Source organism: Thermobia domestica, chromosome 10 (genome assembly GCF_964235325.1).
Source record: "Thermobia domestica chromosome 10, izTheDome1.hap1.1, whole genome shotgun sequence".
Lineage (NCBI taxonomy): Eukaryota > Metazoa > Arthropoda > Insecta > Zygentoma > Lepismatidae > Thermobia > Thermobia domestica.
The window spans coordinates 260,341,586-260,364,331 of record NC_137463.1 but is presented as its reverse complement, the minus strand read 5'-3'; the positions used below and the strand labels follow the sequence as shown (position 1 = coordinate 260,364,331).

General features: G+C 36.6%; 1 protein-coding gene and 1 long non-coding RNA gene across 2 annotated transcripts in view; one reads left to right on the top strand and one right to left on the bottom strand.

Annotated features, from left to right (window-relative positions):
• The window catches only part of LOC145662211 (uncharacterized), a 31,005-nt gene extending 9,658 nt beyond the window's left edge, over nucleotides 1–21,347 (top strand). The window contains exon 2 of the mRNA XM_081727545.1: nucleotides 17,720–21,347. Within this exon, the coding sequence (XP_081583671.1) occupies nucleotides 17,720–20,485 (2,766 nt within the window). The 3' untranslated portion in view covers nucleotides 20,486–21,347. The remainder of the gene's footprint in view (nucleotides 1–17,719) is intronic.
• Nucleotides 18,006–22,746, bottom strand: part of LOC145662213 (uncharacterized) — a 58,360-nt gene continuing 53,619 nt past the window's right edge. Inside the window, exon 3 of the long non-coding RNA XR_014127012.1 lies at nucleotides 18,006–18,131. This is a non-coding gene — a long non-coding RNA (uncharacterized LOC145662213). The remainder of the gene's footprint in view (nucleotides 18,132–22,746) is intronic.

Below are 22,746 nucleotides of genomic sequence, written 5' to 3'. Positions count from 1 at the left end.
ATTACTTTAAAGTGTAACTGGAATTTATGTTGCCAGGCTCTGGTGATTGTTGGCATTTCTTAAGTTCTATCTGAGAATCTACCTGATAGAACAGGTTTATTGATTGTCATTTGTAGTCCATAGAATTAGCATGAAGCTAAATGGAATTCGAAACGGTCCGTTCAAATAATATAAATTTTTAGATTGAACCCCTTTCCTTTCCTACACACAAAGTTCCGCGTAAGAAGGAGTAACCAAACGTTTGCTGTAGTTTTATACTTTTAAGGCTGATTCTTCTTTTTCTCGTTTCTTTTTATTTCATCCTTTCTTAATTTTTTTCATATATGGTCTCGAAGGGGGTTCCGGACCCCCCGGACCCACCCCTTGGCTATGTGCCTGGTATAATGCAACGGAGACAAAGATTATTAAAGTATAATTAACATGATGCAAAAGAGGAAATGATAGAAAATTATCTTTCCGATCTCTGTCCGTAAGTGGGTGAAGCGGGAATGAATGGTAAAATCTCAAATGAGAACCTCACTTTTATTTGCAATAGATTTGGTTTGTCTGAAACACTTGTGTGTACAAATGACTGGTACTATAATGAATAAAAATAAAGTGAAATAAGGTGAATGAAAATAGAGTGAAATAAGGTGAATAAAAATAAGGTGAAATTCAAGTTTAACAACATTTTGCCCGCCCCTGATAATTTAATGCAATGCGTGCAAGATTTTTGGGACATATCTGCATCAGTATGTACCGTTTCGTTACTAAGGATCACAACTGAAATTACCGTTGAAAGTTATTCGGAATGTAACTGTAGACATCTCAGTGAAACTCATATTCTATCACATGCAAGAAGACATAGAAGGAAAAGAAGCGAACCAATATCATACAGACGACTGTTGAACAAAACCAACGTTTGTAAACATTGTTCTAAAATTGCATTGTTCGAATTGGTTTCGCATTTCAGTTGATTCATTTTTGCATCAACCATTGCCTGCAATCAAAATGGAAGGTACCATTTAACAAGAATTTTACATACTTTATCCCATTACAGAGACATTTATCTCTTATAAAAACACATTTCAAATAACTTTGATTCATAGATACAATTTGCAAAAACTAAGAATTTCATTTGCAATTTCACCGATCCTTCCCGCTTCACTCACTTACGGAGTGAAGTTGGGATAAATTTCTAGTAGTTAGATTTCTTCCTTTCCATTATGGCACTTTCACTCTAATCATCTTTTCGACTATTGCAATATTCCCGAGCTATAGAATGATAAATACCCTCTGTGATTTCCTATTCGAATATTTGTTCTGATGTTTTCATATTAGTGATACTGGACGTTTTACCTGATGTAGGTACCTTGTCTTGGTGGTCATTTTGAAAACGGTGACCCATATGAACAATCTTTTGCAACAGCACTATTTAGTTTTTTAAAGATATGTTGAAAGAGGTATCACTCACCCCATGTTTCCATTTACAATTTTGAGGTTGCGCCCTGGGCCACCATGAAGGGTGGCCCTGGGAGCCTCCGCGATAATATCAATCGATGTGCCACATGACATTTTCTATTTGAGTTTTTGTTCGGTTCATTTATGTTCAATCGTTTTCATATTAGTGGTACTGCACGTTTTACTGTATCTGATAGAGGAAACATGTCTTGTCGGCCATTTTGAATACAGTGCCCGATATGAAAGATCTTTTGCCACAACGCTTTTTAGTTTTTCAAGGTCTATCGAACGAGGTACAACTCACCCCTTGCTTCCATTTAAAATTAAAGTTGGGCCCCGGGAACCTATGCAGGGCGGACCTGGGTAGCAACCGCGACCATATATATAGGTATATATATATATATACCTATAGAGAGAGAGAGAGAGAGAGAGACAGACAGACAGACAGAGAGAATTCTATTTGCATCAGCAGTGGATTTTGTTTCTGGAGAGGCTTGAGGAGCGAGTAAGAAACATTTGCGTTGTACGTGCAATGCAAAAAAATTATCACAAATTTATTTCGGGAGGGGTTTGAGCCCGATAACCACACTCTAAATACGCCAGTGTACATCAGTCAACCGTTCTCATATTATCTAACACAGCAACGAAACAAGTTTTGAGTGAAGGCAATTTTAGTATCTATCAATATCAATATTCGAGACGAGACCGAGACTTTCGAGACTGACCTAAGTCTCGTCTCGGTCTCGTCTCGATTTATAGAGGTCTGTCTCGGTCTCGGTCTCGTCTCGGTATTTAAAAGTCCGTCTCGGTCTCGGTCTCGTCTCGGTATATAAAAGTCCGTCTCGGTCTCGGTCTCGTCTCGATAATTCGAGACGAGACCGAGACGAGACCGAGACTAGTCTCGGTCTCGGTACCATCCCTAAAAAATAAGCCCGCCAAAAAAAAATCAGAAAATTCCCCATGTTACCCTATATAGAAGTATATTTTGAAAAAAATTCACTGAGACGTCCCTAATTACCCTAGAATAATAATTCGACCGTCATTCTCTTCAGAATGGAACTGCCTTTCAGACGGTATGACTCACGTGTCTCCATCATGTATATGAGGCGGGAAAATCATGAAAAACGGGATTTTTGGGTAAAAATATCCCTTTTTTCAACCCTTTGCCCCTCTGGTTCCCCCCTGTTTCAGCACTGACATCGGAACAAAAAATCTGGTAAATACTACTCGGTGGACTGAATGTTTGTGCAAAATTTCAATCTTCTACGTGAAAAAGGAAGCCCGCCAAAAAATAATGAACATAGGGTTCATAAGGGAAAATTTCTATTTCAAAATTATGACGCCATCACCTCCTATGTCTGGACGCAGGACGGTCTGAAACCATACGTAATGTCTTTTACAATGTATCTGGACTTGAAAAACCAAAAAACCGGACGAAAAAGCTCAAATAGAAGAGAAATAATGCAATGTACGATGAAAAATGCGTATCGTACAAAATGTACGAAAAGATCCCCAAAGGGTTAAATGTGGTTTCAGAAGTACTCAAAGCGTAAAATAAAATATACTTCAAGAGTAACACAAACTAAAGGAATGAAGCGATTAATAAACGAACTTCTTGACAAAATTGAAATTAACAACTTTCTCAATTAAAGAAGTGAGTATTATGGACTGCTTGGATGTCAAATGTTATAATTTCAAAATGGAAATTTTGCAGAAGAGAACTTTGAATTTCAATGTCTCATGAAAATATATACAGGGTGTTACAAAAAAAGTGTTACAATATTTTGAGAACAGATTTCTCACATCAAAATAACAAAAAGAGTTCATATGAACCTATGCTCAAAAATGGATAGTTTTGGAGTTATAGGGTACCGTAAACGTGAAACAAGTGAACTTTAAATGTTCATAGCTCCACTATTATGAAACTTACCGTAGTCGGCTCAAAACATCACAGAGGAACTAGTATGTGAACTGTCCAAATATCCATGTTTAAGAATGCTCCAGTACTTGCAGACTAATTTTTAGAGAGGTACGTGGAGAGTGATCAAGTACTCCCAAACAGCCGCTGTAAATATGATTGTGCGAGTACTGGAGGTTCTGAAAGATGGATGGATGGATAGTTGACATACCAGTTCCTCAGTGATGTCTTGACTCGACTACGATCGATCCTATAGTAGTGCAACTATGGACTTTTAAAGTTCTCTTTTTTTTTTTTTTTTTTTTTTTTACTTTTCCGGCACTCTATAATTACGGAACGATGCACTTCCGATCACAGGTCCATGTGAACTTTTTTCCCTTATTTTGGAGTGAGGAATCTATTTCCAAAAATTTTATGATAAATTTTTGTAACACCCTGTGTATATATATTGCATGGTTGCAACTGAAAACATAATTATGATGCTTCATTTCTAATGTTCATAATGGATAACATTCTCTTCATGCGATTAACATGGGATTTTAAAGTTCAAAGTTGAGAAGTTTCAAGTTGAGATAAGTTAAGATTTTTAAAGTTCCTGGAAAATTTCACTTTTAGAGTTAAACCACTTGGCAACCAATTGATCCAAATATAAAAGAAAATATATCGGATAGTGTTTAAGATACCATAGGAGTGGACCACGAAGAAATCCAGCCAAGAAAATGTTTAAGGCAAAGAATTGGTACTGTTTATCGCAGATTTATTCTGAAATGAAATGTGGAGGCTTCCAACTGAAGAAACCTTAGTGAAACTATTATCACTGATTACAGTACCATCTATCAGGGATCGAAAAATAATGTTTCGAATAAAATTTTCTTTTTCACGTAGAATCCGAATTTGCTACAAAAAATAGGGGTCCACTTTTAAGTTTTGGCGACAGAGGGTTAGTTTTATCAAATAAATTTTCTCCTCCAGAGTTATAACTCTTTATTTCGGACATTTACTTCGTCCGATGCCTATTTTTAGAGATATTTTAAGGCTCTACTTAAAGTGGAAAATGTCTGAACATATACTGATTTTTTTTCCTCTGTCTTTCATTCCCATCAGGTGATGGGCGGGCCGTAGAAGGTGACGCCTTCTCTTTGGCCAGAGTGATTACTGATTTTTCAGGATTATCCAAATGAAATACATTGTTTCAGTACAAAACCGTGTTTATTGGTCTTGTTTCGTAAAATAAACGTTGTTCAGATTAGGATAAGAGAATGTATAATCTTACTTACATTGAGACACATTAATTGAGAAAAACTGTTTTGCAGTAAACATAAATAAGGAACAAACAACTAACATCGTAACATCGTCTGGTAATGCATCGTTTTAGTGACATCTAATGGAGTTTATGGAAATCATTATCACTAGTTATCTGTTTATTACAATGAAAAGTAGTATATGTGCTATTCAATTGTCTCGTTTACCGGTATGGGTTAAGTTAGGTGCTATTTAATTGTATTGTATACGTGCTATTGTAGGTAAAGTTGAGTACGATGTGATGCATGTGATCGTGCTGCTTTCACTCGTGTGAATGAGTAAATTAGTGTTAAAAAAAAAAAAAAAAAAAAAAACGTGCAAGTACTATTAAATGCGAAAGGAAAACTGTGAACAAAGTATTGAATCACGTGCTCAAGTGATTATTTTGAGAGAAGAGAGCAATTCTGTGCGAAGAATCGTTCACTGCTTGCAGATTAGACAGTCGTAAACTGGTGTAAATATTGCATTGAAACGAACTGTCGCCCAGAAATAAGAACGTCTCGTGAGGACAAGTTCTTTAGAACTAGACATAAACGGAATAGACGTTTAACCGCTCCAGAAGTAGTAACAGAACTACTGAAGATCCGCTCCCAATCCTTATCAGGTAGACGGTGGTCCGAAAACTTAAATTTTATGGTCTTGTAGGTGCTGTTGCAGCAAACAAACTGCTTTCAGAAGGAAATATTACCAAAAAAAAGTATTATTGTGACATACTTATAGAATAAATAATGGACCAATGAACAATAGAAGAGGGTTCTCTGCACCGACGAATCTAAATTTCAACTTTTCGGTTCCCAACGTCCAGATGTTTGTGCGTCGCCCTTCCGAAAAACACTTCCATCCTGATGTGTAATACCTATAGCATAAGCCAGAAAAGGTGGTGTCACAGTGTATGAATGTTTTACAGGCAATCAATTTGGTGATTTGCTCAAATAACAGAATAATGAAAAAAAAAAAAACTTTTATCACAACATTTAAGTGAGGCATGGAATTTCATTAGGAACGTGGAGTTTAAGCTATAACTTTGTACTGCAACAGGATAATGGTCTCAAACATTCCCTTCAAGTTATGCAGTGATTATCTGCGAGACAAAAAAGAGGTTCACGTTATCACAAAAATTGAATAACCGCCACAATGTCAGGATTTGTCACCCATCGAGCTCTTATTGGATTAACTTTGTATTGACAGTTCTTGAACATATGCCAACGAACACTGAAGATCCCTGGAAAGTTATTCAAAGCTTTTGTAGTCGCATAGCTTCGCAAAAGTTGGATAAATTTATCAAACAAGTGATTGATACAATGAATTTGTCTCAATCGAATCAGAACAGTGTGTTTTAGTTTCCTTATGTGATCAATGATGTTTATTTCGTAAAAAGAAGTCCAACAAACAGAGATTTGTATGGATATCAAGGATGTTATAAATACAGGATCTGCCCATATGTATCTTCATCCTATTAAATCGATGAAGCCAAAAAAAAAAAAAAAAAAAAAAAAAAAACCAGTATCGGCACGTCTGATTGGCTACTCTCGTTTCCGACATCGTCTGATTGGCTGCTTTCGTTGGCTCAAAACATTGCGATCCTATTGGGCGGAGTGGGCAGAGTAGGGGTGGCGAAACTGTGACGTATGGCTTCAAGATTTTATTGTAAGGGCAGATCCTCTATTTGTAAGATCCTTGATGGATATAGTGTATTTTGTTTGGAAACTTCTGAAAAATGAGTAGTATGCCCAGACTTTGTATAATGACTAATTGTTCTATTCTAGTAACTGTTAACTTTTCCATATCTAGCTGAAGGAGTTAAAGCCCTTAGAATACGCCACTGTATTTGATAGAACATCTTCAGTCATATGTTGTTCTATAAGGTCTATAGAACTGACATATCAGTGAAGCCGGTTAGCATACGCGCCTTTGGTGTGGTAGACCAGGGTTCGATTCCCTGCACAAACTCATGTGGTTCGGATTGCACGTTAATCAGTAGGTCCATGTCCCATATAGCCTAGCTGCTAAAAGGGACCTTAAGAGTCTTCATCCCGGCGAAATTAAAATACCGCTAATTTTACAGTAATTATGTGATATCTTCAAATAGATAAAAGATAATCGAAATGTGGAACAAGAGCGCCCTAGATGATATTATTTTACATGAGAAACCGTTAACACGACTCGCTTATCTGCTTTCGATTTCGAGCCATTTTGAAAATCGGCATTTATTTTCGCGTTTCTAAACAGCTGAAAACGGAAAGCCGCTAGGTGACTTGTGATAACGGTACCTCACGCAAAATAATATTGTCTAGGGCGCTCTTGTTCCATATTTCAATTATCTTTTATCTATTTGAAGATATCACATAATTACTGTAAAATTAGCGGTTTTTAATTTCGCCGGGATGAAGACTCTTAAACTCAAAGTCACCTCATCTCATAATAGGCCTAAGTGAAGCAGCTACATAAGAGTCTAATAGGATCCGTGCCCAAATAAATATTATTATTATTATTATTATTATTATTATTATTATTATTATTTCATTTTCATATATAGAAAAATGTATTAAGGAATAACAAGTTGGTTACATTACAGAAAATAAAAGGACTAAATAGATTTACATATAATTCTTTAATTTCTGCAATCGAACATTGATGTTCAATTGTTTAATTTAAGAGCTAGCTAATTTGAGTTTCTGGTTTACTAATGTTAAACAATACATTCAGTGACGTAACTAAGGCGGGGGGAGGGCAAACGGGGCTTGTGTCACGGACGTCAGATTGGGGAGCGCAAAACTAGAAAATTATTTATTTTTTATTATAAGTCAAGGAAAGGAGTTTTAGCAAACTAAAGATCATAAAAAATTACTTCAGAAACTTAACAGGACAAGGACTCACCAGCCATAGAACAATCAATATCCATAGAGCATAAGTTCAAAGCTACACGGAGAAAAATGCATAATCCAGTCGGAATGTAAATGCTGTTTTTACCAGGTTACGCGCGACACCACATTAAGTAATGTTGTTTCATCCGTAGTACGATCTACATCACCGTCCAGCGAAAATTTTGTATTGTGGAACCACCATGTCAAATCTAGAATTAACGCCATACCCATTCCGACGGTGGTAACTTAGGTATATAATGTTGTTACTACCTTCCTACGATTGTCCCCTCTTGGTTCTTTCTAAATCTGTGACTCCCTACCTTACGAGAGTAATAGTTTTTAACACGAAATCAATCATGTGAATAAAATTATCCAATCACAGCGAGTCTAGTTCGACACCGAACTCCAGACTTGGCATGGTGTTCCCACCTGCTGTACTTTTATAATGAAATTACATTACTTAAGAAGCGCACCCGCGTAAATACGATGTATCCACACGGAAATCCTAGTCCTTTTTATCTCAGTGTATCTTTTGAGAATATTGTAAAAATCTTTGCAGCCAAAACAGCCCGGAAATTTAAATTTAAATTCCAATTTTTTGTATTTTCATTTAACTTGAATCAATTTAAGAGCAGGGACGTCATTTAGGGTGGCAGGAGGGGGCAATTGCCTCCCCCCTAAGAGTTTGAGGAATATATATACTTTCATCGATTGTCTATTAATATAATAATACAAAGCGCAAAACTCTTATCTAGGTGGTGCTCTTGCCCCCCTCAAGCGAAGTCCGAAATGACGCCCCTGTTTAAGAGATTTGCAAAATGTCCAGTATAATACTCGAGACAACAGCTTGACTGTTTGTCATAATTAAATATTTATTTTAAAGCAACAGGCTGTTGATTCATTGTACACATATATATACACATCCCGATAGAATTCCAGAAACATTGTGATTTGCCGTTATTATGACAAGGCTATAAGAGTATGTCAAGCATGCTACTCTCAAATTATTTGGCTAGGTGTTTTGTCTTGTACTAAAAATTAAATTATGTACTGTAATTTTGAAATCAAGCTTTAGCACTTGAAGAAAAAATGGAATAGGAGAACTATTGTGTAAGCAAGGGCGCCCATCAGGGGGGCAAGGCGGGCGCTCGCCCCCTCCTAGAGGAAATTATACTTGGGAATATCGAACACAATAGAATTTTTACATTAGTTACAGCAAAATTTGAAAACTATATTTGAAACGTCGCTTATAGTTGCGCCCCCTTGGAAACTAAAACATGGGCGCCCTTGTGTGTGACCAATATCAGATGTAGTCGGGGAGCGTTTTGGTTTGATTGGTCAGGGAGCTAAGGTGAGTCCTTGTCACGGGCGACAACTAGCCTGGGTTGCGTCGCTGAATACATTGTGCGTAATCAAAATTTACGATACTAAACATTTAAAATAAAAACATCAAATTTGAAATAACAATAATTATATTTTTACGGAAAATTAGGATACATAACAGGATAAAAGTTAAACAAATAAAAGGATAAGAAGAAAACCGAGAACTGTATGACTTAAATACCCTGTGCCTCGACAAACACCAGTTTGTACTAAGAGATGGCATCAGAAGAACAATTTCCCATATTAAAGTACTATATTCTACAAATATGATTAATAGCTAATAATGGATTTTATGATAAGAATTATATTTTTGCCATTATTTTATGTCTCTTATTTGTATTGATTATCATAATATATTCTTTACACTATAAATCTAAATACTGGGCTACTGGCTAGAGCACGCCCCTTCGGTTTATGGATTTAGGAATTAGATTTCTGGGTTTTCGGCATCTATGGCTATGTTAGCCCGTCACTACGATTAGGATTAGGAGATTTCTGGGCTTTATCCCGTCACTAGGATTAGAATTAGGAATTAGATTTCTGGACTTTCGTCATCTATGGCCATGTTAGCCCGTCACTAGGATTAGGATTAGGAATTAGATTTCTGGGCTTTCGGCATTTATGGCCATGTTAGCCCGTCACTAGGATTAGGATTAGGAATTAGATTTCTAGGCTTTCGGCATCTACGACCATGTTACCCCGTCACTAGGATTAGGATTAGGAATTAGATTTCTGGGCTTTCGGCATCTATGGCCATGTTAGCCTGTCACTAGGATTAGGAATTAGATTTCTGGGCTTTCGGCATCTATGGCCATGTTAGCCCGTCAATAGGATTAGGATTATGAATTATATTTCTGGGCTTTCGGCATCTATGGCATGTTAGTCCGTCAATAGGATTAGGATTAGGAATTAGATTTCTGGGCTTTCGGTATCTATGGCCATGTTAGCCCGTCACTAGCATTAGGATTATGAATTAGATTTCTGAGCTTTCGGCATCTATGGCCATGTTAGCCCGTCACTAGGATTAGGATTAGGAATTAGATCTCTGGGTTTTCGACATCTATGGCCATGTTAGCCCGTCACTAGGATTAGGATTAGAAATTAGATTTCTGGGCTTTCGATATCTACGGCCATGTTAGCCCGTCACTAGGATTAGGATTAGGAATTATATTTCTGGGCTTTCGGCATCTATGGCCATGTTAGCCCGTCACTAGAATTAGGATTAGGAGATTTCTGGGCTTTAGCCCGTCACTAGGATTAGGATTACGAATTATATTTCTGGACTTTTGACATCTATGACCATGTTTACCCGTCACGTATGAGGGATGATGTCTCTCGGCGATCACACTATTAGGGGAAAGGGAAGGAAGGAAACGGTCTGGGACCTATATGTTAGGTATCATCCCTTCATTTGCCTGGTGTGAATGAGGAAAGCCTCACTCAGAATGGCTGCCATGAAGAAGTTGTTATACTTTTTTCACCAAGTGTCTCAACCGCGCCTTTGGTATCTGGGCCCGAGATTCGATTGCCGACAGTAGGACATTGAACTCATTACAGTGGTATGAATATCACTTTGAACGGTAAATCCACGCCTCATGTAGTAGCCCCAGCGCTGAAAAGAGACACTGAACTTTAATAAACAAATCTAAATATAGTTTCATCTAGGTATGAAACACTAGTGCCTCTTTGTGTCCAAGAGGCACGTGATCCCGGGTTCGATTCTCAGTGACCCCGGCGCTTTCCACAAACACGAACTCGAATAGCAGTCCTAATGACTTGTCTATTGCCTAGCGCGTACACCTTTGGTCCACGAGTAACGGAATCAATTCTTGGTAGGAGAGCACAGAACATACTCCAGTAGTTCCAAGAGTATATATTGAACGTGAAACCTACAGCTTAAAGTAGGATTCGAACTACATGAGCTCAAGGGGGACAAAAGACTGATTCCAAGAGGAACAAAAGATCGATTCTAAGCGGAACAAAAGATCGATTCCAATAGGGAAACGAAAGATCGATACCAAGCGGAACAAAAGACCTGTTCCAAGAGGTGCAACGGTGCAAAAGACCGATTCTCAAAGGGGCAAAAGAACGATTTCAAGGGAGCAAAAGATTGATTCCTAGGAGAGCGAAAGACCGATTCTAAGAGGGGGAAAAGATTTATTCCAAGAGGAACAAAGGACCGATTTCGGGAGATGCAAAAGATCGATTCCAATAGGGAACGAAAGATCAATGTCAAGAGGTCGAAAAATCGATTCAAAGGGAGTCCAAAGACCAAATCCAAGGGGAGCAAAAGATCGACTCAGAGAATGGCAAAACATCGATTCTAAAGAGAGTAAAACACCGACACACGAGCACAGTCGCGAATATGCACTCATTTTGATGCATGCGTGCGAATAATACATTACATAACACAACACTCATTGACACATAAAATCCTTGTTAACTATAGTTTTAAAGTATTTAATACAAGTATAGACTTATTAAGTGTTATATTATGTGAGAACAAATTTGTGTTTTGACATGATTTTTCAAAAATCGGACACACTTTGAAAATCACCCGTCCTCCGATGACAGCAAGCGGCCATGCTTAAGCTTAAATTTTGATGTGTAGTTTCGGAGAAAATCGAAAAAAAGAAACTAACTTTTCTTCCAGAGAATACGTCCTTCATTACTATTATAATTTGACAGTTTATATTCAGCTCGGACAGACTGTTCATCTATTTAAATACTATATATATATATATATAAACACGCTATCTATCATATCATATCATCTTCTAAGAGTGACACATATACACGCTTTTTAATAGTTACAATCAGATTACTTCTAACACGCGTCTCATTATTGAAAATATTGACTGCGCTCGTGTTTACACTTGCTTACTAAACTTTTGTAAACTTATTTCTACAGTCACGTTTTCACTAACAATTCAATTCAATATAACATTTCTTCCACTTCACGAAAGAAAATGCCTGCGTTACGGTTTGTAATCACTTAATTGAATTTCTCAAAACCCGCTGTTCTGGTCACGTTTTCACTACTTAAGATTTCATCATACTACTCTGTTTTCGAGTTCTTACTGAAAGTAAATGAAAAAAACACAAGATTTTGGAAAGTTTTTAATTATAAGTGTGAAAAAATATCTTAACCGTTTCTCAACACTGAAGGCAATTTTTATGAAGATATAATTTTTCATTTAAATATTGGTAGAAACCTCTATATCAGTTCGTATGTGTGTAGACAAGACAATCCATCCCTGCAAAAACTTATACACAATCCCCAAAATTAAACATTTTCTTTCCAAATTTATCATTCTCAGCTTCCAAATTTACCATGCTCCCCTAATTTATAATTTTTAGCTCCCAAATTTAGCATTCTCTCCTTCCAAATTTTATATTGTCTTCCCTCAAAGTTACCATTCTCAGGTATTAAAAATACCATACTCTTCTTCCAAATTTACCATTCTCTTTCCCAAAATTTACCATTGTCAGCTCCCAAATTTTCCGTTGTCTTCCCCCCTCCAATTTACTAATCTCTTCCCTTAATTTACAATTCTCTTTCCTCGAATTTACTATTCTCTTCTTCTCAGTTCTCAAATTGACCATTTCCTTCTTCCAAAATTACCATTGTCTTCCCACCCTCAGAGTTACCATTCTCAGCTATTAAAATTACCATACTCTTCTCCTAAATTTACCATTCTCTTCCCCAAAATTTACCATTGTCAGCTCCCAAATTTTACGTTGTCTTCCCCCCTCCAATTTACTAATCTCTTCCCTTAATTTACAATTCTCTTCCCTCGAATTTACTATTCTCTTCTTCTCAGCTCTCAAATTTACCATACTCTTCTTCCAAATTTACCATTGTCTTCCCACAAATTTACAATTGTCAGCTCATAAGTTTACTATTGTCTTCCCCCAAGTTTATTATTCTGTTCCCAAATTTACAGAATACCGTTCTTTCTCTCAGATATACAATTCTTCACTTGATATCATTTTCAATGAAAAATTTTATGCCCCCAAATAACTTCATGGTCTGAAGCTGCGCCATAAAATCCGTCTGTGAGCACCCACTGGGTGTAAACTGACAAACATTAAGCAGAAATAAGAAATTTTACGAGTAAATTCTACTGCTTCCCTAAGTGAGACTAATGTCTAAGGAACTTATTTATGTACACTCATGTCCAAAATTATTGTTGCATGTCTATAAATAACTTGTTGTAGGAATATAATTTGATAACGAATTCGCCCTTTATTTCTTATAATGTTAGAATGTGTATAATTGGCAAAGACATGTATGTGGCAGATTTTATGTCAAAAGAGTAGTAAATAAGAACAATAAAACGAAAATAAAATTTTCTTGTCTATTTAGCAACATTTTATTTTACTCATTATAATTTTCATATTTATAATTCTTTTTCTATGAAATTTACCACAAATATACATTTTCCGATTATACATATAGTATCAGTATTAAAAGTACCCTGCAAAATCATTATCAAATTATATTCTTAGAAGAAGACAGTTATAGATGTGCGACAATCATTCTGGACATGAGTGTACTTGGTGAAGTTGTAAATGCGTGAATACAATACAGTGGTTGATGAGGTTTATATAGACGAAATGCGAAGGCTATGGCACGGAGTAGGAGCAGTCCACAAACGTGAAAGGTACACCGCTGAGACTATAGTGTCTAATGTATCTGCTAACGAAGTAGTCGTTCCTGCACGAAGTCAAATGGTGCTGAAAATGAATTCATTCTAGGAAAGCTACATTATAAACCTTTGTGACACCCACTCCAAGTTTAGTGTTGTCCAAGAGACAAAACAAGAAATATGATTTTCTCGTCGCCTCGTAAGTTTTTGAGAAGTGTTGTCTCGCCTTGTTGTCGTCAAGCTTTTCTGGTTCCATTGCCTAAATTTATGAACAAAATTTATGCCCTGATCTTTTCGTTAATTTCATCAAGAACTGACCATAAGCGTACCGTGCCACGAGAGGTCTTTAAAGGGTTAATATAACAGAATTTTAACCATATTTATTATTGTAGTATAATTATTATGTAATGATTTGCATATCTTTAAACATTGATAAATGATTTCCATTGTGTGCGTACAGGATTACTTTATCAATGTATAGCTTCTATACTATGACTCGTGTAACACCAAAACATGTTTCAGATCTGTCTTGAGTGAACTAATGTTACCCACGAAATTCAAATAATTTATCGTCTCGTCTGGTCTCGATTCTTGTCTCGAATTTCAAAATACACTTCTCGTCTTGTATTCAAGACAAGACGAGAAATATCTCGTCTCGTGTGCTAACTTCTTCGGTTGTTCCAGCATTGTTAAACAGTGGTGCGAATGCTCTCTATAAATGCCATAATGCGAGACCAAGTGTTCTAAAAATGGTAGCGAGACCGAGACTAGTCTCGAGACGACACCGAGTTCGAGATGGCGTTTAAAAATCGAGATGAGATTGATACTCAACATATCAAGACGTCCGAGACGATACCAAACCCGGTCTCGTCTCGATTACAAGGTAGCCACAAAGTCCCTTTATACCTGCATTTAGTTCATCCCTACATTAACAATATTTATAGTTATGTGTACAAAACATCCGTATATACACATCCATTATTCCTGCTAAACTTGATACGCCTCCGTATCCTCTTACTTATCCGGTTTAGGAGCTGCGCGCCACAAGCTGGAAGGCTTCAGGCACACTTGCCCGCAGACCATCGTTTGTCCACGTACCACTTCTTCCTGACGTGTGATTTGATGATACTCCACTGAGCATTGTCTGGTCTCGTAAGATCCGGACTTCGAAAAAATTAAATCTTTAAGTTTAACGTCCCACGTGTATGCTGGTTAGGCTAAAGGAGACGGTGATAATGAGAAATGAGTGAAATAGTAAAATGAGCAAAGTGGGAGGAAACGGGAAAACCCCGAAGAAACCCACGAGCACGGTGTTTGTCCACCACAAAGTCCACACGGCGGGAGCTGGGATCGAACCAGGGACACCAAGCACCAAAGGTGAACGCTCTACCACTGAGCCACCGCGCCGCGATCCGGACTTCGAGGCGGCCAAATAACTGGTGAATTTTTTTGGCTCACGTCTTATCCAAAGTGAAGTCACTGGTATCTGGTAAACGCACAGACTTTAATATTCTCCTTCCACGGGCAGTCGCATAACAGTTATATGGCAATCATGTGGTAATTTACGTGATAATCAATGTTGCAATATCAATGATCAGGATGGCAGGTTCAAATCTTAATTGTCCTAACATCATACATTCTTACACACATATAGTTCGGACTTCGGATATAAAGGAACTTTCTGGTCGCCCTGTACTAACACAATTGCTGAAATCACATTTTTTTAAATCAAATTTGTTGAAATATTATATGTAGGATTGTACGATGATTGGCCTTGGATAGTAGCAGTTATAGACGTATACAAGGGAGAAGGTGTGCGGGTTTGGGGGCAAGAGGAGCGAAACAACCACTGATCACTTGCTTGGTGCCTGTGTATATCGAAAATGTATTAAGTAGACATAATTCTGATTTCGGTTTAACTTATTTTATTTTCTTTCCTGTTACTTAAATGACTCAAAGATTATCTTGCCAAAATGTTCCATAACTTGATTTTGTAACGTAAATGTATAAAGCTTCAACTTCCGAAAATGATTTTTCCATTTACGTTAGGAATTCTCCTGGGAAAAAAAAATCATATTTATATATATGTCTTGTTTTATTGCAATTGCTCGTTTTAAATAATAGTGCCTACCAACTTTGTTCTGCAATTGATGATAAAATACCAAGACTCCATTAACGAACTCGGAGAAGACAATCGCTCTGAGCTATCTATATGAAAAGACAGCTTTCTAATTTTTTTAAAAAAAATCCTTTGTTCAAAGAAATATCGTGTGGAATAACGGACACAAGGACGTACCAACATCACAATCTCATAAGGACCACGCTAATAAAGTACCAGAGGAAGGAATTCACGAAAGTGCGATCAGCATTTGTTGGATTTTTCAAAAGCACAAATTGGTAGAGAACTCGATTCTGGTGCGAGACAACCCAGATTCGATCCCCGGCCAAGTAAGCTTGTAGTGGACAACATCGTGCCTGTAGGTTTTTTTTGGGGGGGGTACTCCTGTTTTTCTCCACTTCCTCATTTCACCAATTCATCCATCATCATTCATTTGCCGTAATTATGCCTCCTTTAGCTTAAAGGGCATAATCATAAATAAATAAATCATGGGACGTTAAACTGAAAGATTTCAGTTTCTTCTAACCTAACAAGGTGCAATCGCGAAGTGTCCTCTCAGGATTAGTGTCAAATTGATTCAAATGCAAAGTTCTCTGCGACCCAAAGTGTATTGTATTAATTTTAGCGGCCTATACTGGTAATTTATCAGGACCTTCATTTATCATTCAATCATGCACTGCTATAACGCTCGGACACAAAATTGCTTTTAGTTTCTTTAGACGTAACTTGACATGAATGTGGGCATATGCAAAACAAATTGAATCATGTAATGTTTCTCTGACACATGTTACCCACCCCGGTCGCCATCTTGGATCCGCCATATTTGATTCAATTTTCTGTTTTTCAAATGGGCAAAAGTGCAAGTGATACGTCAAATTTATGTACATTTTTCTCGGAAATTCACTAGTGTAGTGAATTTTTATCGTAGCTTGTACCGTTTGAAAGGTATTATGTTAAATCCCTCCAGGCACTTCGCGAAAGACATTGCAGAGTAACATCAGTTACACTTATATTTTTTATGTTGACAAATTAAAAGATTTTGTAACTGGCAAAATACTGTAGGTATAAACAAACTCTTTACAACATTGGTGTCATAATCTTATTTCATTTCTGTGAGTGATTGTTATTACTTCTATGTTATACTATAACAAGAAAGTATTGTATCACGGTCAAAATTCCTAATGTAAATCCAAATGCTACCAGATTCGGGTGAAGACCTACCATTTCCGTATTGATGCATGTGTCTGTATGTATGTACGTTGAAAGAATATTTCGTCAATGACAAATCACGTAAAATATTACATATACACATGGACTCTGGACAACTTTCTATTTGGTTCAATATTCGTGAAGTACCTGACATTTAACTGCAATACCTTGCAAACGCTACAAGCTATGGTAAAACTCACTACGCCAATGAATTTTCGAGAAAATTGTAGATGAACTTGATGTATCACTTGCACCTATTTCCATTTAAAAAAAACTGAAAATTGAAATATGGAAAATTCAAGATGGCGGCAGGGGTGGGTAATATGTATCATAGAAGCAGTACTTGATCCAATTTGTTTTGCATATGCTCACATTCATGTCCAATTATATCTAAAGAAACTAAAAGCAATTTTATGTCTGAGCATTATATTAGTGTATGATTTAATTACGGATATATGAAGGCCCATAAATATGCAAATTATCGGTATGTGCCGCTAGAAATGGTACAATACACATTGGGCCGCAGAAAACGTAGCATTTGAATCAATTTTACACGAATCCCAAAGGGACACTTCGCGAATGTGTCTTGTAAGACGTTAAATTTAAGATTTCCTTTCAATTTTTCGGTGCTTTAAAGGAATAATAAACTTCAAACCAATAACATGTTTTATTTAATATCATATTGTATACACATCTGACTCACTGTCAAAAGTTTTATGTTCTCTGCTAGCTATAAGTTATTAATTAAAATTCTGAAAAGATCTTAATGAAGATTATAACACTTTAGAAAGTTCAAGACTATTAATTTTGGTTTTATCTTTTGTCTTTATAGATTTTCCTCTGCACGATCGCAGTAACTGCAATCTTGGCTTCTGCGCAGAAGGATCCAACATTAGTGAATTATGGATACAAGTTGAATCTTCCAAATGGCTCCTACATGTTTGTCGCCACCAAGAAGTTAGTAGATCCAGTGTCTCAGCATGGAGCGTACTCCTCTCAGTACATACACTCACAAGAAGACGACCCATTTCCTAGACTTAACTTTAACTTTGACAAAGTTGCCAGTGCATCTGTTACAGTGACCGAAGCAGTACCGACACCTACCGAGGTTGTCCATAAGTACAAAGGAGATACTCATATACCCCCTCCGGTAAGTGTTACCACTTACCGTCAGCGCCATAATCGCTTACCACATATTATTTATAATGCAAAAAGGCCGCCGCTCCCCAAACTTGGATTGGAACCTGAAATGAAACAAAACGATCATTTCGAGCCTTTGAGTTTACAAAAAGCATCCGAAAAATTCAGGCATAACTGGGAATATAACAAGAAAGTATTCGGAATACAAGAAGGTGGTGATGAAGTTTTAAATATTCGTAGTGGTGCTACTATAGCTAATTATCATTTTGGTATACCACACGAGGAACATGGAACTTCCAAGAGAGAAGGTTTATTGAACAGAAATACCAATCGTATAGTTTCAAGTAGACCAAGTAGTAAAAGTAATATTACTAGTTTCGTTCAACACACACAGTTACATACTACAACAGCATCACCTACAACAGAACGATACTACACACAATACCCAAGTGGCAATACACTTCAACAGCAAATTGAAACTCATCAACAAGAAGTAAACACAGTAAACAAAGCAAACACTGTAAACGCAATAAACAGAGCAAACAAAGTAAACAATCTCAATAATCATAGTACATTAACTTCTATTGAAAACAAACCATCTTCAGTTATACACAGAGCCCCACCATTAAGTTACCAAAACCAAAACAAAGTGAAACATACTTCACACAAAGTAATGTTTATCAGAAAGAATAGAAACAAAGAAAATGATATGAACATATCATCAACGAAGATGCCTGTTATTTCTGAATCACAAATTAAGGAAGTGTACCACAACGACAATGAAATAAATATAACAGATAATCGTAAAAATCGAAACAGAGGTAAAAACAACTACAAAACCTATCTTCAAAAGAAAAACAATGATAAGTATTATGTCCTCAAGAAACAAAAGGAACACTTCAAACATACTGTAGACAATAATTTACAATATATACCACAATCTAATATAATGCATATAGGAAACAATTATGGTTCTACAGACGATCATGAGTACAATGAAGAAGTTTATGGAAAGGAAATATTAAGAAACAAAAATCGAAACAAGAATCCAAGTATACCTAAGTCGTACAACAAACAAATTCATTATTATCCTATTAAAAGTGATTACGACTACAATAATAATAAGCATATGCACTTCGAAGGTCATAAGGAAAATAGTTATTATAACAACAAACAAGTGCACTTTCAAGATCATAATAAAAATAGTTATCAGAAAGACAAACGAGTGCAATTTGAAGGTCATAATAAGAATGGTTATTATAAAAACAAACAAGTACACTTTGAAGGTTCTAATGAGAATCGTTATTATAAGGACAAACAAGTGAACTTTGAAGGTTCAAATGAGAATAGTTATAAAAACATACCTGAAGATGAAGGATTTTATTACGACGAAGAAGGCAAGGATACTTTGTATGATGATTACTACGAAACTGGCGAATCACAAGGCTCAGAAGTTAGTGATGATTCGTACCAAGACCAATCTCACAAGGCAGGAGCTCCGCAAGTACACCATGGTAACTCGTACGCACATATTGGGGTAGTTCCACAGGAAACAGAACCCATTTATCTAGTTAGTGAAAGTGAAACCCGAGGAGGAGAGAGAGAAGAAAGTAAAGATGTCACCCATTCACAGAGCCAAGTATATGAACAGTACAGTCCTAGTTATGGTTATCCACAGAGCGAATCACAATCACACAACGATCCTGTGTTCTTTTCCAATCAAGCATTATATATTCGTTTACCGAAAGAGTATAAGATACGTGAAAGTAAATCTGTGCCCCAAAATACAAATCAACAAACCCAATACAGTGTTGGTGATCACATCCAAAGCTACTCAACTCCACACGTATCAGGAACCATACCTCAACCACAATATACTACTTACGAAAACCATAACCAAATTTACCAGATTCCAAAATTGTATGAGAATAATCAAAATTATTTGTATGCCCCTACCTCCACTAAGTACTACGACAATACACCGTGGGTACCTCAACTAACTGTTACATCACCAGCGCCTTTACCAAACAACATAGAATTAACAGCATCGTTGAATCAGGCGCAATCAACAATGTATCATAATAACCAACCTACTAATCCTCACATTATATTATCTCCAAGTCCAACAGACGGAGTATCACAGCCTTCAACTATTTTAGTGCCAACGCAAAATTCTACCCAAGACAGTGTTAGTAGTGGCAGTAAAAGCAATAAGTTAAGAATAAAACTTAGAACTGTTAAGAACCCAACTAAGCGTAGAAGGCAAGCCGTAAAAACAACAATGAAACCAGTTCTAATAATGACTGATGCTCCTCTTTTCAGTTCAAAGTACAGAAAACGGCATTCTGTATTATTTTCAGGCAATTTCGGAATGAGAATTGGACGAAGGAACAGAAGAATTGAGGAGCAAAACGAGAAGAAAGACGAGGAAAAAGAGGTAATGATAAGTGAAGATTGAGTGAAAGAAAAATCAAGGGAAACTATATAGACTCAGGAGGTGTTAAGTTCCGAAGATGGGGTATCAAAGTGATCGAAGTCCAAAACGGAACTGTGTTTGTTTTAATCAAGATTCAGTAAACGCCAACGGTTCCTTAATTATTGATTCATTAAACATTAAACACGTTAAGAGCCGTCAGTGTCTTGAAGACTGGAGAGAACTCAACCTGTGTCTAGGCACCTGAGGGAACCCGAGAGTTAAAGGCGTCCAAAGCTGACCACATCACCTCTTTGTGTAAGAAGGACACGGAAGAGTGACGTTCTACCTTCATTTTAGGAGTGGGCCACATTGGTCAGTCCAAAATAGCTTTACGTTTCTTTTCAAGAATTGCATCAACGGATTTGTCATTATTTGCTATACATTTTAGTGTGTAGCCCATGTCTATAATATGTTTTGTAAATTATTATTTGTTTTATTATCAATAAAAAAGTATTGAATATTAAGTTTTTATCTACAAGGTATACTTGCTGATAACCTTAAGATATTAGAGCGCAATGTATATTATCGAAAAAGAAACATTGTTAGAAAGAAATTTTTCGTTAATGAGATCTTAAATGTTATTCCAATGTTATGCTAAAACAAACCTTGTTATTGTAACGAATAAACAAAGTACATTATTTATAGGACTTATAGAGTTTATATTTCAGGATACAAACTAGACAATTTCTATTGTATTTCGTTTCCGCAAATAGAGTTTTAAATGTTAGTAAAGTGCTCTTGTCTCAAAAAGAATATACCTTGCTATCAGTAGCAAAGCTTCTAATGAGATCTTGCAGCTGAGCTCATTATGCTAAATTGGAAAACTAGAAATTACAGTTTTACCCTATGCATTAATTTTAGAATATTCTGATTTCCAATATCTCTCCATGGAATGCAATGCTGGAAATGTCTTACTGTGATCGGCATTAGATTTCCTACTAACTAGAATATCGATTTAAGTGTGACACGAAATTGTGGACGAGTTTATGCGCAAACGAAGTATTTTTGTGTACAATTAAACCCAGTCGAGGGAAAAACCCTCGATCTCAACCGTTCCGAAGATATAGAGGAATAAGGGGAAGGTTGGTGCTCCGATATTTTGCGAATTTTCGGCTATGTTGCGAGTGAATATGTTTGAAAATTGCATTGAAACGTTAAAAAAAAATGCACCAGGGTGGAATAAAAATGGTCTTGAATGTTGAGGAGAGTGGGGTAGCTTTTACCCGGGGCCGGAAAAAGAAGGAGCTTAAGGAATAATAAACGCCATTGAAACGAAGAACAAAATTGTATGATATAACATGCTAATATATCATGTCGTTAGTTCGTAGAAAATGCGAAAAGGTGATATAAAAATGTATTAATTACATTGCCATAGGAACAGAGACGTTATTGAGTGAACAAAAATACAATGTTATATTTTGTGCAAAAGTGCTAGAGAAAAATAAAATAAATAATATAAATCATAAACAAATATTGTTGCAAACGTAAGCACGGCAGTGTGTAGTTGTTGAGTTGATTTTGAGTTTAACATCTCGTTCAGCAGCGAGGCTATATGAGACGTGGACCTACTGATTAACCTGGAATCCGAACCACATGAACTCCCGCTGGGAATCGAACCCAGGTCTCCCACGCCAAAGGCGCGTACGCTAACCGCTTAGCCTCGAAGGAGCTCTAATGAGCAGTTGTGTGACATATATTAAAACGCAATGTTTGGATCAATAAGCAAATATAGTATCTTCAACTTAAAAAACGAAAACCGGTACGCCCTATATACTGTATATCACATACAGTTCCGATCGGTTAGTAATTGTAAAAATTATAAATATTTTGAAAGTTCGGACGACCACCATTTTTTACATTTTTCATCCTATTTGACTGATGATACTTTTATTCGATTCAGAGTACCAAGAAACCTGAACATAGATACCTGACACACCTATTTCAGGCAACAATAGAACTCTAGTATTTTCGCGTTCCCAGCCCACAACATTCTTCCCCTAGAATTTTTAATGAACTCTTCGGCTTTGTAACCCTTGTGTCTAAGGCGACGTATTACTACATTTTCCTGGATGAAGGAATTATTTATTTTTAAAAGACTCTTTCGGTTGTACGGTACATATTCAAAAATTCGCAAAATATCGGAGCACCAGCCTTCCCTTTATTCCTCTATATCTCCGGAATGGTTGAGATCGAGGGTTTTCCCCTCTAATGGGTTTAATTGTACACACAAACACTTTGTTTGC